Source organism: Piliocolobus tephrosceles, chromosome 4, assembly GCF_002776525.5.
Source record: "Piliocolobus tephrosceles isolate RC106 chromosome 4, ASM277652v3, whole genome shotgun sequence".
Classification (NCBI taxonomy): Eukaryota; Metazoa; Chordata; class Mammalia; order Primates; family Cercopithecidae; genus Piliocolobus; species Piliocolobus tephrosceles.
The window spans coordinates 34,065,414-34,078,643 of NC_045437.1; the positions used below are offsets into that span (position 1 = coordinate 34,065,414).

At 41.0% G+C, this 13,230-nt stretch overlaps 1 protein-coding gene across 2 annotated transcripts in view; it reads right to left on the minus strand.

Moving 5' to 3' along the window:
* Positions 1 to 7,027, minus strand: part of AGXT2 (alanine--glyoxylate aminotransferase 2) — a 43,547-nt gene extending 36,520 nt beyond the window's left edge. For both annotated transcript variants that reach the window (XM_023216527.2, XM_023216526.2), the window contains exons 1-2: positions 6,940 to 7,027; positions 10 to 98 (exon numbers count right to left, since the gene is read on the minus strand). In XM_023216527.2, the coding sequence (XP_023072295.2) occupies positions 10 to 98; positions 6,940 to 7,027 (177 nt within the window). The remainder of the gene's footprint in view (positions 1 to 9; positions 99 to 6,939) is intronic.
* Between the last annotated feature and the right edge of the window lie 6,203 nt (positions 7,028 to 13,230).

Consider the following 13,230-nt stretch of genomic DNA (forward strand, 5'->3'; position numbering starts at 1 on the left):
GAATCTTACCTGGTATCTTTCAGGCTTGAAGTCACATGGAGGCATTCTGGGCCTTGTATGAAGACTGAGCTTGGTTCCTGATGTCCAGGAAGCACCTACCGAAAGTGGAGTGAGTTAGAATCCTCAACTAAGCATGACATAGGTCTGTTGGTGAAAGTCACCTATAGTTATCCAAATAAAACTGCTTAGACAATTTTGTTTATTTCTTAGTTAAAAAGTCATGTAAATCAGCTTTTAGTTTGGATTTAAAAACTGAGTATCTCAATAATGAGTTTTCTGGAGGAAAAAAAGATAGTTCTTCTCAAATCTAGTTTGGAAAAACAATTTACTGCAGTCCCTCACAAGCTTGGGAAGCTCAGTTTAGGCAAACTGCCCGTGTTACCCTCACCATGTTGATTCTCTCATCAGTAGGCAAAGCTTCTGCCAGTGTAATGTGTTGTTGGAGTCCATCCTCTGTTAATAGAGGTGTCTTTTAGGCTTCAAGCTGCCTAGTGCCGGAATTCTAGTGTTTAGTCAGTGCCTGGTACCTGGTTAGCTGTCAGTACACATGGAATTAATGACTGTTGACTATTCTTGTAGGGAATGAAGAGAGGCAGGTGTTAGACAATAAACTAGACTAATAAACACAGGCAAATAGACCCAGAAGACAAAACCTCCCCTACTCCAAAAAAAAAAAAAAAAAAAGAAAACGGTTACCAACACAAGGCTGTGACAAAACAAGGATAAGCTAAACCAGATTCATTAAATATTTGGAGCTAGGAGGGACCTTACATTTGTGTGTGTGAGTGTGTGTGTGTGTGTGTGTGTGTGTCAAAATGCATACTTTATAGATAAGGAAACCAGCGTAAAGTGGTAAATTAATCTGTTCGAGGCTATCAAGCTAGTTAGGTGAAGAATGAGAACAAAATTCCTCTGACTTCTAGCCCAGGGGTCTGTTTTGCTCATTCCTCAGCCATTTCCACCCTTCCCTGACAGCACAGATTTTGGCCGCTCTGCAGCAGTGGGATGGAATAATGGAATCAGAACGTTAGAGCTGGAAGAGGTTTCTAGAGAACATATAAGTACTCCTAGGAAAGATGCTCCTAATTTTGAAGACTAAAGGTCAACATTAAGATAGTTTTACAGGTGGAGAGAGCTGAGGAAATTATGTCTCTTTCTCAGCATGAAGGTTTGAATGCAAGAAAGAAATGTTAGTATTTTGTGTGGCTATGAAGTCACAGTCCTGAGAAACATAATGAACAATTGTGTTTTTAAATGAAGATGGAAAGTAACAGCTCTGAATATATCTTCTTTCAAAGAGATTCCATTCACTTTTCTGCTCTAAGTAATCACTAATGTCATTAATTTGCTCTTACTTTAAAAGCAAGTGACTTTTGATTTTCATGTATAGAAAGAACCAAGAAATTTGATAGCTTCAGTTTTCTGAGAATTTCACCTTTTAAAAAGCTTTTCATTGTGTCTCTCTGCATTAGTTATGCTTCTGAGATGGAACAAAACTTCTGAGTGTTTCTAAGAATTCAAAAATCCTTTCGTTTCTTCAGTCTCATTTTTCTGTCTGCAAAATTGGAGTTGCCCATTGAGGAGGTTGTAGGCTCTCTTGACTCCAAGGTTATAGGATTTACGAAAGTAGGCTAGAGGGGGAAGGGAGTTGGAGAGAAAGACTTGATAAAGAAAAGCTTGAATTTTAAACAGTCAAGGCAGGTTTATTTATTCATTTATTCACAGAAGTGATAAGCATATGATGGTGGAGTGAGGGCTTCAAATGAAATACATGAAATTCTGCAAGGAAGAAAGAAGAGGAAGAAAGAGAAGAAGGGAGAAAGGAAGAAGAAAGAGGAAGGAAGAAATAGACAGAGAGTAACGAGCAAGTAGGAGAAATATAATAGGGGTCAGTAAGTGAAATAAATCTGGATAATACCTCCAAATCTATTGACTGTCATATCACCCCTCTTAATAAATAACTAAAACTCAAAAATAATAGTAATAATGTTGATATTTGATGGACAGAAAGAAATAAAACTGCTTTAGTTTTTATTATTTTCCAGAAAAAAATTAAAATCTAATTATCTAGATAATTGCATGCATTCTTTATTCAAAATAGCCTGGGTTTTGAGGATGATGTAAGAGTTGAGTGTTCATAAAGCTTTTTGGGGGCTCCTGGAGATTGTGTATGTGTGTATATGCATATGCATACCTGTATGTGTGTGTGTGTGTGTGTGTGAGAAAGAGAGAGAGATGGAGGTAGAAGGGAAGGAATGAATGAGATTAGGATTAATAAAACTATATCCAAGGTCTATTTGTGAATAGGTATTTGTTTTGTTTTGTCTCATTGTTTTAACTAATCGGATAGTGTCTTTTTAGGCTAAACAGATGACAGCTAATGATTTTCATCCAATTCACCAATTTTCACTTCAATTCACATGAGCAACTCAAGACATTGAAAGATGGAATTCAATTTGGAGAACAGCATTGCTTTTGCATAATAAATGTCAAGTGGGTAACTAGCAAGCTTTCATTTCCCAGCTGCCTAATTCTCAGGGTTCTATAGCTTACAGGTCACCGTAACTTTGTTTTCTTTCCCCAAAATCATGATGTCAAATGACAAAAACTGTTGGGCAAAGTAAGTGAGAAAAATCAATCTTTTTTGGCATTTGGAAACTCTTGGGAAAATTCTCTTTGTAATGATAAAGAGTTTTTCAGTATTCACAACCAGTTTTCAGCCCAGAGGGAGTATTTATTAAGGGCTTCCTCACCCTTTAAAATGAAAAAAAGATTCTAAAATATTTGAAAATATGCAGTGGACACAGTGTGATTTATTAAAATGCTAATTATTATTATTATTATTGAGCCAGAGTCTGGCTTTGTTGCCCAATGCTCATATAATGTGTTAAAATAACGACATGCTATCTCAACTGCAATAATTTTAAAAATCAAAGGAAAGCATTCAAAATCAAGTATGGCTTTAATTTACAGATGCCCAGGGATGATTTCTTTTTTTCCTTTTTTGAGACAAGGTCTCTGTCTGTCAAACAGGCTGGAGTACAGTGTTGTGATCGTGGCTTACTGTAGCCTCGACATCCCAGGCTCAAACAATTCTCCCACCTCAGCCTCTTGAGTAGCTGGAACCGTCAGCACATGCCACCACGCCCAGCTATTTTCCTTTTTCTACTTTTAATAGACATGGGGTCTTACATGGAGTGCAGTGGTGGGATCTCTGCTCATTGCAACTTGTACCTCCCAGGCTCAAGCAGTCCTCCTCCTGTCTCAGCCTCCCTAGTAGCTAGAACCACAGGTGCATGCCACCACACCCGGCTAATGTTTTGTATTTTTAGTAGAGATCGGGTTTCCAGGTTGCCCAGGCTGGTCTCGAACTCCTGAGCTCAAGTCATCTGTCTGCCTTGGCCTCCGGAAGTGTTGTGATTACAGGCATGAACCACTGAGCCTGGCCCCAAATGCCAATTTATCTCATTTCTGTATAGCATCTTAGGTAACTTGAAAAAAATCTTGTCACATTTGGAATCTCATTTAATACTTAGGATAGCCAATGAGTTAGGAAAGGAAGATTTCATCCTGCATCCACCTTAGGGTGGAGTCAGTGACAGATGGAATTTGAGGCCTTGGCACTTTTGAAGTCCCTCACTAACATCGAGGGTTTGAGACACCGCCTCCCATGGAGGCCTGCTGAAGCTGTGTTGGTGTTTGGATGCCTGGGTGACAGTGTCTGGTCAGCAGAGAAACTTTTCCTCCTCTGCTTCCCTGTCCTGGAGCTGCCAGCTTGGAGACTCCAGAGTGGTCCTTTTTCCTTCACTCATGGGACTGCAGTCTGCAGGACACTGCCGAGAACCCTCGCCATTGCTGTTCGGTGTTATTCAGCTCAGGACGTGATCTCTCGCAGCCCTCTCTGTGGAGGTCCCCTCTGTCCCATGCATGCTCTGGGTGAAAGGATGACAGCGATGAATGCCAGGTGCCTGCATCTCCCCCAGCAAAGCTGCTAAGAGGCGGTTCCTACCAGAATTTACTCTACTCCTGCCTGGCCTTCCTTGGCTTCTTTGCGTGTGGGGTCCTGTCCACCTCCTCAGCCTCCTGTTGATTATTTCAGCCGCCTTCCCTCCCTGCCTCCATTCCTTCATACCCTTCCAGTATATGCCCTTTTGCTGAAGCCAAACAGGGGCAGTTGTGTCTGTGCACAAGCGAGAGCGCTGCTCGATTCCTGATTCTGAGGTGAGTGGGTCTTCCTTCTGCATGCTTGGGAGTAGTCATTCTCTGTGATCACCCTTCCTGGCCCTTGGCATGTGTTAAATCAGTTCTGACTGTGGCAAGGCTGCCTGGAGGGGTGCACATGGGAGGCCCCCCTTTAGGGCAAATTTTAGATGTTTTCTTAAAATGGCCTTGGCAGGAATGGAGAAACATCTCAGCTGGAAATGGATTACTTTTTGTGCCCCCCTTCTTTTGTGGGAGAGCAGGCATATATTAGGAAATTGCTACAGGGAGCACATACCCCAGCCACCTGCAAATATTATACATTTCACAGTCATTAGCTAATGGTAGGAAAGAATGCCCCACTGAGATATTTCTCCACACTTTTGTACTGAAAGCAAATTGCTTCCATAACTTTGCATACACTTGGCCCAAAGTGATTGCGCATATCAAAGCGTAAACAAGGCTGAACATTTTAGGCATATGAATATTGTATAGTAACTATGTAGATACTATACAAGAGTTGTGACTTATTTATTTTTGCATATATAACTACACTTGAAATATGGTAATCTCTTTACCACAGCCCCTTCCCTTCCCACCTCCCCCATTATATTTTTCTATTCCCTTTCCAGATTTGGTTTTATTCATGGTATGCTTCTCTACTGGATACATACATAAATACATACATACACACACATATATATATTTACGTATTTACTTACTCGTTTATGTCCATCTCCTTCCTGAAATAGAGGGCAGGGGCTTTTTCTTGCCTATTGTGGCTAAGTCTCCAGCACTGGTGCATAATAGATGCTCATATATTTTGCCTGAATGTATATTTTGCATGTGGCAGGTGCTCCCAAAGTGTATGTTCAGTGAGTGTGTGTTTGAATGAACAAGCACAAGCAAGCATAGACCTAGGTAGAGTAGGTAAGAAAGTAGACATAAAAGTCCCAAAGGTTTTTGCAAGGCCAGGTAATGAGGATGGCATTCAGTCTAGGTGGTGTGGTTTTCTAAGACTGCTCCTTCGTAGTGTCCTTGCTGGGCCTATGGTAAGGCATCCCCAATGAGTTGATCAAGATCTCTAGGTACTAGGACTCACCTGCCCTGTCTAGGTTATCTGCTGCTCCACTGTGCAGCTACACAATGCTCAGAGGTTGGGGTAGGAAAGGGGAGAGGGCAGCCTAGGGCATTTCTCTTGCTAGGTCAGCAGCTGGTACTTTCAGCATAATTTCCTCCTCACTGAGCATAAGACTGGGTATAATTTTACCTGCTTCTGAGAAAACGTTGGAGTTAAGTGATGTCCTGGCAAAAAACTCATGACCAAGGGAAAAGAGCAGTCCAAACAGGACTGGAAGACTGGGGGAGGATAGACAGGGCCTGGTAGAATCTCTCCGAGTTTGGAGTCAGATAGGCCTGGCTGGGAATCCCAAGTTGTCACTTACATTTTTCTGCCTTTGACCACATTTCTTAGATATTCCTTATTACCCTGTCTCCTGATCTGTGGAATGAGATAATAGTACTCGCTAACAAGTTTGGTTGAAGATAAAGGGACATAATGCATTGAAAGCATCATGCATGTATCAAGTTTCAAAAAATTGCAGTTTTCAGGAGGAAGAAAGCAAAGAGGAGAGGAAGGAAGGAGGGTAAAAGGGAAAGATGAGGAGAGAATGAAGACAAAGTTGGTCACAATGGGGAATGGAAAATGGTCCCCATACCTGTTTAGGGCCTGTGAAGCACAGGCACAGAAACGTACAGACAGCTGCTTCATCTCATGTTTACATGAGGGAATTTGCTGGGGAGGAGGTGGGGCTTTCGTGAAACAAGATCCATCTGAAAATCACAGGCACATAGGATATCACTCATAAAGCCAGCAATGTCTGGTTACCCCACATCTCCCCACATTTCCTGTTCCTGCTGCAGAGAGGAGAGTTTGAGTGGATGGGGAGGGCCTGGGGTCAAGTCCTGGCTTGGATGACTCTGGGTAAATCACAGCATTTGTTGGTAATTGAGACAATGGTCTCACTTCCTGGAGGCATGATGAAAATTCATGCAGATGCTTTATGTTTTTTAAAATAGTCATCCTAGCCAGGTGCAGTGGCTCAGGCCTGCAATCCGAGCACTTTGAAAGGCTGAAGTGAGAGAATTGCTTGAGCCCAGGAGTTCAAGATCAGCTCGGGCAACACAGTAAAGCCACATGTCTACAAAAAGGTAAAAAAGAAAAATAGCTAGGCATGGTGGCATGTGCCTATAGTTCCAGCTACTCAGGAGGCTGAGGTGGGAGAATTATTTGAGTCTGGGATGTCGAGGCTGCAGTGAACCATGATCACACCACTGTACTCCAACCTACGTGACAGAGGGAGACCCTGTCTCAAAAAAGAAAAAGTAGAAATCATCCTTGGGCATCTGTAAGTTGAAGTCACACTTTATTTTGAATTGCTTTCCCTTGGTTTTTAAAAATATTGCAGCTGAGATAACATGTCATTATGTTGAAATTAAGCATAGTCAGGTTTTACTATCCATGAATTTCATTTCAAAATAAAAGGAAGTATTACAAAATATTGTCTATGAAAATGGGGCATCGACTCAGGGTGAGAACCTGTGTGTTAAAAACATGCCTCATCTCTAAGACCTCATCCAGGTCTAACATTCCAGAATCCCAGGAAGCAGCCTTCAGAGCTCAAGTCTTCCCCTCTCGCTGATCCTCAACTGACCCATGTCCCCCTGGTTTCCACTTACGGCTCAGGAAAGGACGCATCTCAAGGATCCTGGGAGCGGAGGTGACCAGGCACAAGGGTCTCAGCAAATGTCTCCAGACTAGAGTCATCTCTCCTACTCAGGAAGCAAACCCCCGTGGAAGTAGGTTGGAGGTCGGGCTCTAACTGCTCACTATCCTTGCTGGACTTTGAGATTAAGATGGGGAGGAGGCGCTAAAAGGGGAATCCTGGAGTGGTAACTGCCCATGGCTTCAGGCAAGCCCCAGAGCTCTCTATTGCTAGTAACAGTGCCTTCAAGGGGGGAGAAAAAGAGAATGAGGAAAAGCGGTAGAGAGACAGTGAAAGTAGGAGGGAGAGAGAGAAGAGGAGAGAAAAGAAAGGAAAAGAAGAGAACAGAAGGGAAGAGGAAAGAAAGCAGGCAGATAAAGCAAAGGCCATCTGATGAGTTCTGTTAGTTTAGTATTCCATCGGGGTTTCATCCGGGTACACTTTTCTCTGCAGGAGGGTTGTGCTGGGTGTAGGAGAAGGATCAGGACATGGTTGAAGGGGTCAGAGACTGAGAAATGAGAGATGTGACTAAGAGAGTAAAAAGGAGGATATGCATGAAGTGAATGAACAAATAAATTGGTTTTGGGGGTCTTAGAGAAAGAGGAGAAAACAATGGGGAAGGAGCCATTCCAAAGAAATCAGAGAGTACCAAATAACTAGGTAAGGTTCTGGACAGCTGTGGCTCCTCTTATGTGTCTGAGGAAGGCAAAAGGTTGAGAGCTGAGGAGTTAGTGTGCCTTATTTTCATTATTTCTTAAATTCCCATTTATCCCAGTCTAGCCTCCCCTTACCTTCAACTATTTAGCATGTTTACATATATCCCCATAAGCAACTATTTAGCAACTATTTAGCATGTTTACATATATCCTTTTCTTGGCACGCATTCTTGCAGAATGTGTATCGTTTAGGGTGAATGCAGTTTTAATTTATGTCAATATGTGTAATGTGTGTCTTTTTTTCTTTTCAGTTAGATCTATGTTTTTAAGATCCAACCAGATTGCGAAGGGTACATCTCTTCTGGGTTTCCCACTGCTTCAGAATGGGGGCCACGTGCTCTACATGGCAGTGCCCAAGGGGGACAGTGACAAAGTTGATTGCAACTAGGGGGTCGAGGGAGTGGGGATGCGTAGATATCATTAATCTTGGGTCACCGTGTAGGGGAGACAACTGACTTGGCCACATCCTTCACAAACGCCTACATAACAACTTTTGACTCTGAATGCCCGTGGGAGGTGAAGGCGTTGGGTAACGTAAGCACAGAGAGTATGTTATATTCAGTATAATTGTCCCTTTTTGTGTGGGTTTCCAGCTCCCAGTCAATTCTGCTTTGGGGGCAGTAGGGAGTGATCATATGAGCTGGCTGGTCATGTGCTGCAGGAGTAATCCAAGTCAGTGAGGCCAGTGGCCACACAGCCTCTCCCTGGGGTGCACAGTCTGTCCTGTGGTTGGACAGAGGGGAGAAAATGATGAGTTCCTGAAGTCTGGTATATGCTCTTCAGCTCTACTGGACTGTGGTCAATTTTGCCTTTGTGAACACTGCAGGCTGCAGTCTTCCCTGACTTGAGATTTTTCTTGGGCTGTAAGATTTGAGATTTTTATAGTGAGAGACACCCAACATCAAGGGGTCACCTACAGTGGGGAAGAAAAACAGTACATTTTGAATAACTTCCAGAGGGAAAGTGGGAGGTTATACCTTTTTTATTTAAAAAGAAAATAAATTGTTCTGATTACCATAATATGTACTTTTGTTAAACAAAGTCAAGCCTAGAAAAGAATAAAGAAGAAAGAAAAAGATCACAACAAATCTGACCGTTATATTTTAGTAAATTTCCTTTCAGAAATCTTTCTCTACGTGTGTATATCTGTGTATGCACATGCTGTTTCAGAAACTGAAAGTCTTCATTTTTTTATTTAATAAGTTCCTTTTGATGGATAGCTATATTTCCTCCAGCATCCTAGGACAGAGAATTTTCTGCACTTGACTATTTTTTTCTTCAGATAAATTCCTTGAAGAAGGATTCCTAGGTCAAAATGTATGTACATTTTAAATGCATCTCAGTAAGATGACATTAATTTATAATTCAACTAACTAAAATTGCACAAAACTATATATAATATATATGTGTGTATATATATGTGTGTGTGTGTGCGTGTGTGTGTGTGTGTGTGTGTGTGTGTGTATATATATATATTTTTTTTTGGGATGGAGTTTCGCTCTTATTGCCCAGGCTGGAGTGCAATGGCACGATCTTGGCTCACCGCAACCTCTGCCTCCCAGGTTCAAGCAATTCTCCTGCCTCAGCCTCCCGAGTAGCTGGGATTACAGCTACTCCACGCCCGGTTAATTTTGTATTTTTAGTAGAGACGGGGTTTCTCCATGTTGAGGCTTGTCTCGAACTCCTGACCTCAGGTGATCTGCCCGCCTTGGCATCCCAAAATGCTGGGATTACAGGCATGAGCCACTGCGCCCGGCCGGACAAAACTATATTCTAAGATGTTTGTTCTTTTGAACTCTGTAGAATTACATGATATCCACAAAATCTGAAAACTGGGATGAAGAGGAAACTTAGATTGCTTCTAGAGCTTCATTCTCAGCCTAGGAGTAATTTGGAATATCAATCTAAGATCCTACCCTACCTTCACAGATAAAACTCCAATTAAACAGATATTATTTCTGAGTTATAAGCGACACCTGTTGAGTTTCTCTGTTCTCTCTCCTTTGAGCAGATCAGGTATAATTTTCTCCATTTTACATAGGACTAGAGAAGATGAAGAACTATCTCAGTTTGCACAGATGGTAAATAGGAGGGGAGAAGACTTTCATCAGGTAGGAAAATATAGAAATTTCTCCTTGAAAAAAAATACTTCACAAATGGGGAAACTTGGAAATTCTGTTGTCATGTTAGGAATTATTGGGGAGGATTTTTACACACAGGTTCACCAATGATTTATCAGTTAAGTCCTGAGTGTAACTGAACTTTGCTCTGCCCCAGGCCTTCTGTCAATAACAGAGTCCAGTAAGTCTCTGAAGATAATTAACAGCTTTTCCAAAGTAATCCTTTCCCTCTCTCAACTCGTTTAGGAGTTGTGAAATTGAAGGAAAGGAAAATTGTTTTGGAAGGATTTCAGATAAATGTGGACAGTTTACATGATACTTCATATTACAGGTGTTCCATTTCACAGTTAATGGTCTACAAAGAATGCTGTATGCAGGGTGTTCAGACTGAGCTGCAGAGATTAGTAGGTGTGTAAGAAGAGAATAACTGCATAAAGATGTGGCTCAGTAACCCTTAGAATTTCATGGAAAACTGATTTTCTTGAAAAATAATGCAAGGTCAAAGTCCTTTTGTTTATTTATTAGGACTCTTTGAACAAGTCTCATTGAAATTATTGGACTTTATGTTTTAGAAAGTAACATTCTGGAGAGAGCTAGGGACACATGGATTACCTCAGCCTTAGGACGCAGAGCACATCCATACTGCTCACTGCATACATAGCACAGTGCCTGGCATACAGTGTTCATCAGGTATTATTCAATAATGTCTGTGGTGGAATGATTCACAGATAATCTATATGGGGCATATTTGTGTTTAAATGGAAGATCCTGAAAATACAACTCAATCTCTTTTTGGTAGAATGTATGGCAAGATCTTTTTGAGCATAGGCCCTTCTCTTAGCAGTTGGGATTTTCTAGTTGTTCATTCCCTTGAACTTTACAATCAAGGCTTAATTATTGTTTTCAATCACAGTAAGATGAGAGTCCTCACAGTTTGGTTCACTATGCCTGGGATCGTTCCTGTGTGGGGGAAGAGCTGTTCCCAAGCTTAGGGCTCTCAGTTACAGTGAATTATCTCACAGGGATCTTTAATTACAAAGACCTTTAATTATATCCTGTTACTATTGTGATCATTACAGAACTGGCTGATATAAATAATTCAAATTGCAAAAGAAAAATGAAGGAAGGGTGCATCAGATGAGAAGGAGAGAACTGTTTAGCCACCAAAAGGAACAAATTCTCAACTATAAGAAAACAAAATCTAGCGTATGCTGTTTTTTTAAAGACACACCTAAAATATAATGATATAGAAAAATTAGGAAGTAAAGGAATGAAAGGAAACTTACCAGAGAATTACTGCTCCCAAGAAAAGCCAAATTAGTGATATCAGTTTCAGAAAAAATAGGTTTTAAGACAAATGTGGCCATTATAAATAAAGGGGATCATATGTAGCAATGAAAAAAATAATTTATTTGGAGGATTGAACATTTAAATCTGTATATGCCCAATAATACAGCCTCAAAAGATATAAAGCAAAAACTGACAGAATTATAATAAGTAGAAACTGGCCAGGCGCAGTGGCTCAAACCTGTTATCCCAGCACTTTGGGAGGCCGAGACGGGTGAATCACGAGGTCAGGAGATCGAGACCATCCTGGCTAACACGGTGAAACCCCATCTCTACTAAAAAAAATACAAAAAACTAGCGGGGCGAGGTGGTGGGCGCCTGTAGTCCCAGCTACTCCGGAGGCTGAGGCAGGAGAATGGCGTAAACCCGGGAGGCGGAGCTTGCAGTGAGCTGAGATCGCGCCACTGCACTCCAGCCTGGGCGACAGAGGGAGACTCCGTCTCAAAAAAAAAAAAAAAAAAAAAAGTAGAAACTTACTTAATCTTAGAAGATTTTAACTTACTTATAAATCACCTCCAAAAATGATATCTTAAGCAGCAAAAAAGATGAACCTCATTCATGCAAAAATCCTAAATAAAAGTTTAGAAAATTGAACCTAATAATGTTTGCACAAATACTTCATGTATAAGTGAGGTTTATCTCAAGAACGCAAGGCTACTTTAACCTTAAAATATACTCTCCAAAATAATTTTCTGTAATAACTTACACATTAACAGATAAAAGTCACATGAACATATCAATAGATGTAGAAAAAATTTGAGAAGTTTTAAAATTAGTTAAGATAAAAAACTATTAGCAAACTAGAAATATAAAGGAATATCTTTCACATAGCTAATGGTATCTGAAAAATTGTAAGGGCCCAGCAGCAGGTCTCTCTGACCTGCTGCTCTCCTGTCTGGTCTCTCGTTCTCTCCAGAAGCTGGCCATAGAAACTGGCATCTCACTTCCCCAGGGCGGGTCATAGAAACTGGAACCCTCTTGCCCTAAAGTCAGTTTTACAGTCTAAAAATATTACTGTAACCTTACACAGTCTTTCTGTGTAAAAACTGACCATGAATAACCTACCTATCTTGTTTGACTGTAGGTCATAAGACCCACTTTCCAGAGAGGGTCCTGCCCCATACCCAGAAGGAAGGAATGGTGAGAGGCATTGCTACACAGAGAGGCCAAGAAAAACCCAGACAGACAGGCCTTGCTAGGTTTTCTCACTCAGTCTATCGGCTTTAGATCCAATCATTTTCCTACACAACTGTCCATACTTCATTGAAACTATGCATAAAAATGGACAGTTTCCTCTGTATCTTTGGGTCTTCATTCTGAAGGTTCCCATGTCACACAAAACTATAATCAAATAAATTTGTATGCCTTTTCTCCTATTAATTCAACTTTCGTCAGTGACTTTTAGTGAACCCTTGGAGGGCAAAATGGCAGCTTTCCTCTCCCCCTACAACACCTACATGATGCCTTATATGTAATAGTGAACTTTTCACAGCATTCTTGTTAAAGTCAGGAAAAAGAAAGAATGCCCATAACACATTTCTATTTAACACTGTCCTGGAAGCCCAATAACATAGATGAAGAAAGAGAAATAAGAGGTATTTCTCTTATTAAAAGAAGAAACAATGTTGTTAGTTTGTGGTGATACAGTTGTAAAAATGGAAAATCCAAGAAAACCTACAAATTATAAGAACATTAATTAGAGTTCAGTAAGGTTACAGGATGCAAGATCAGTATTAAAATATCAGTGGAATCATGCCTATAATCCCAGCACTTTGGGAGGCTGAGGCCGGTGGATCACCTGAGGTCAGGAGTTCAAGACAAACCTGCATAACATGGCGAAACCCTGTCTCTACTAAAAATGCCAAAATTAGCTGGGTGTGGTGGTGTGGGCCTGTAATCCTAGCTACTCGGGAGGCTGGGGCAGGAGAATCATTTGAACATGGGAGGCGGAGGTTGCAATGAGAGGGTGCCTAGGGATGAATCTAATAAAACATATGCAAACATTTATGAAGAATAATGTAAAGTTTTATTGAAGCCCAATATAAAGGAAGTGATATACCATGTTCATGATTAAGAAGGCAC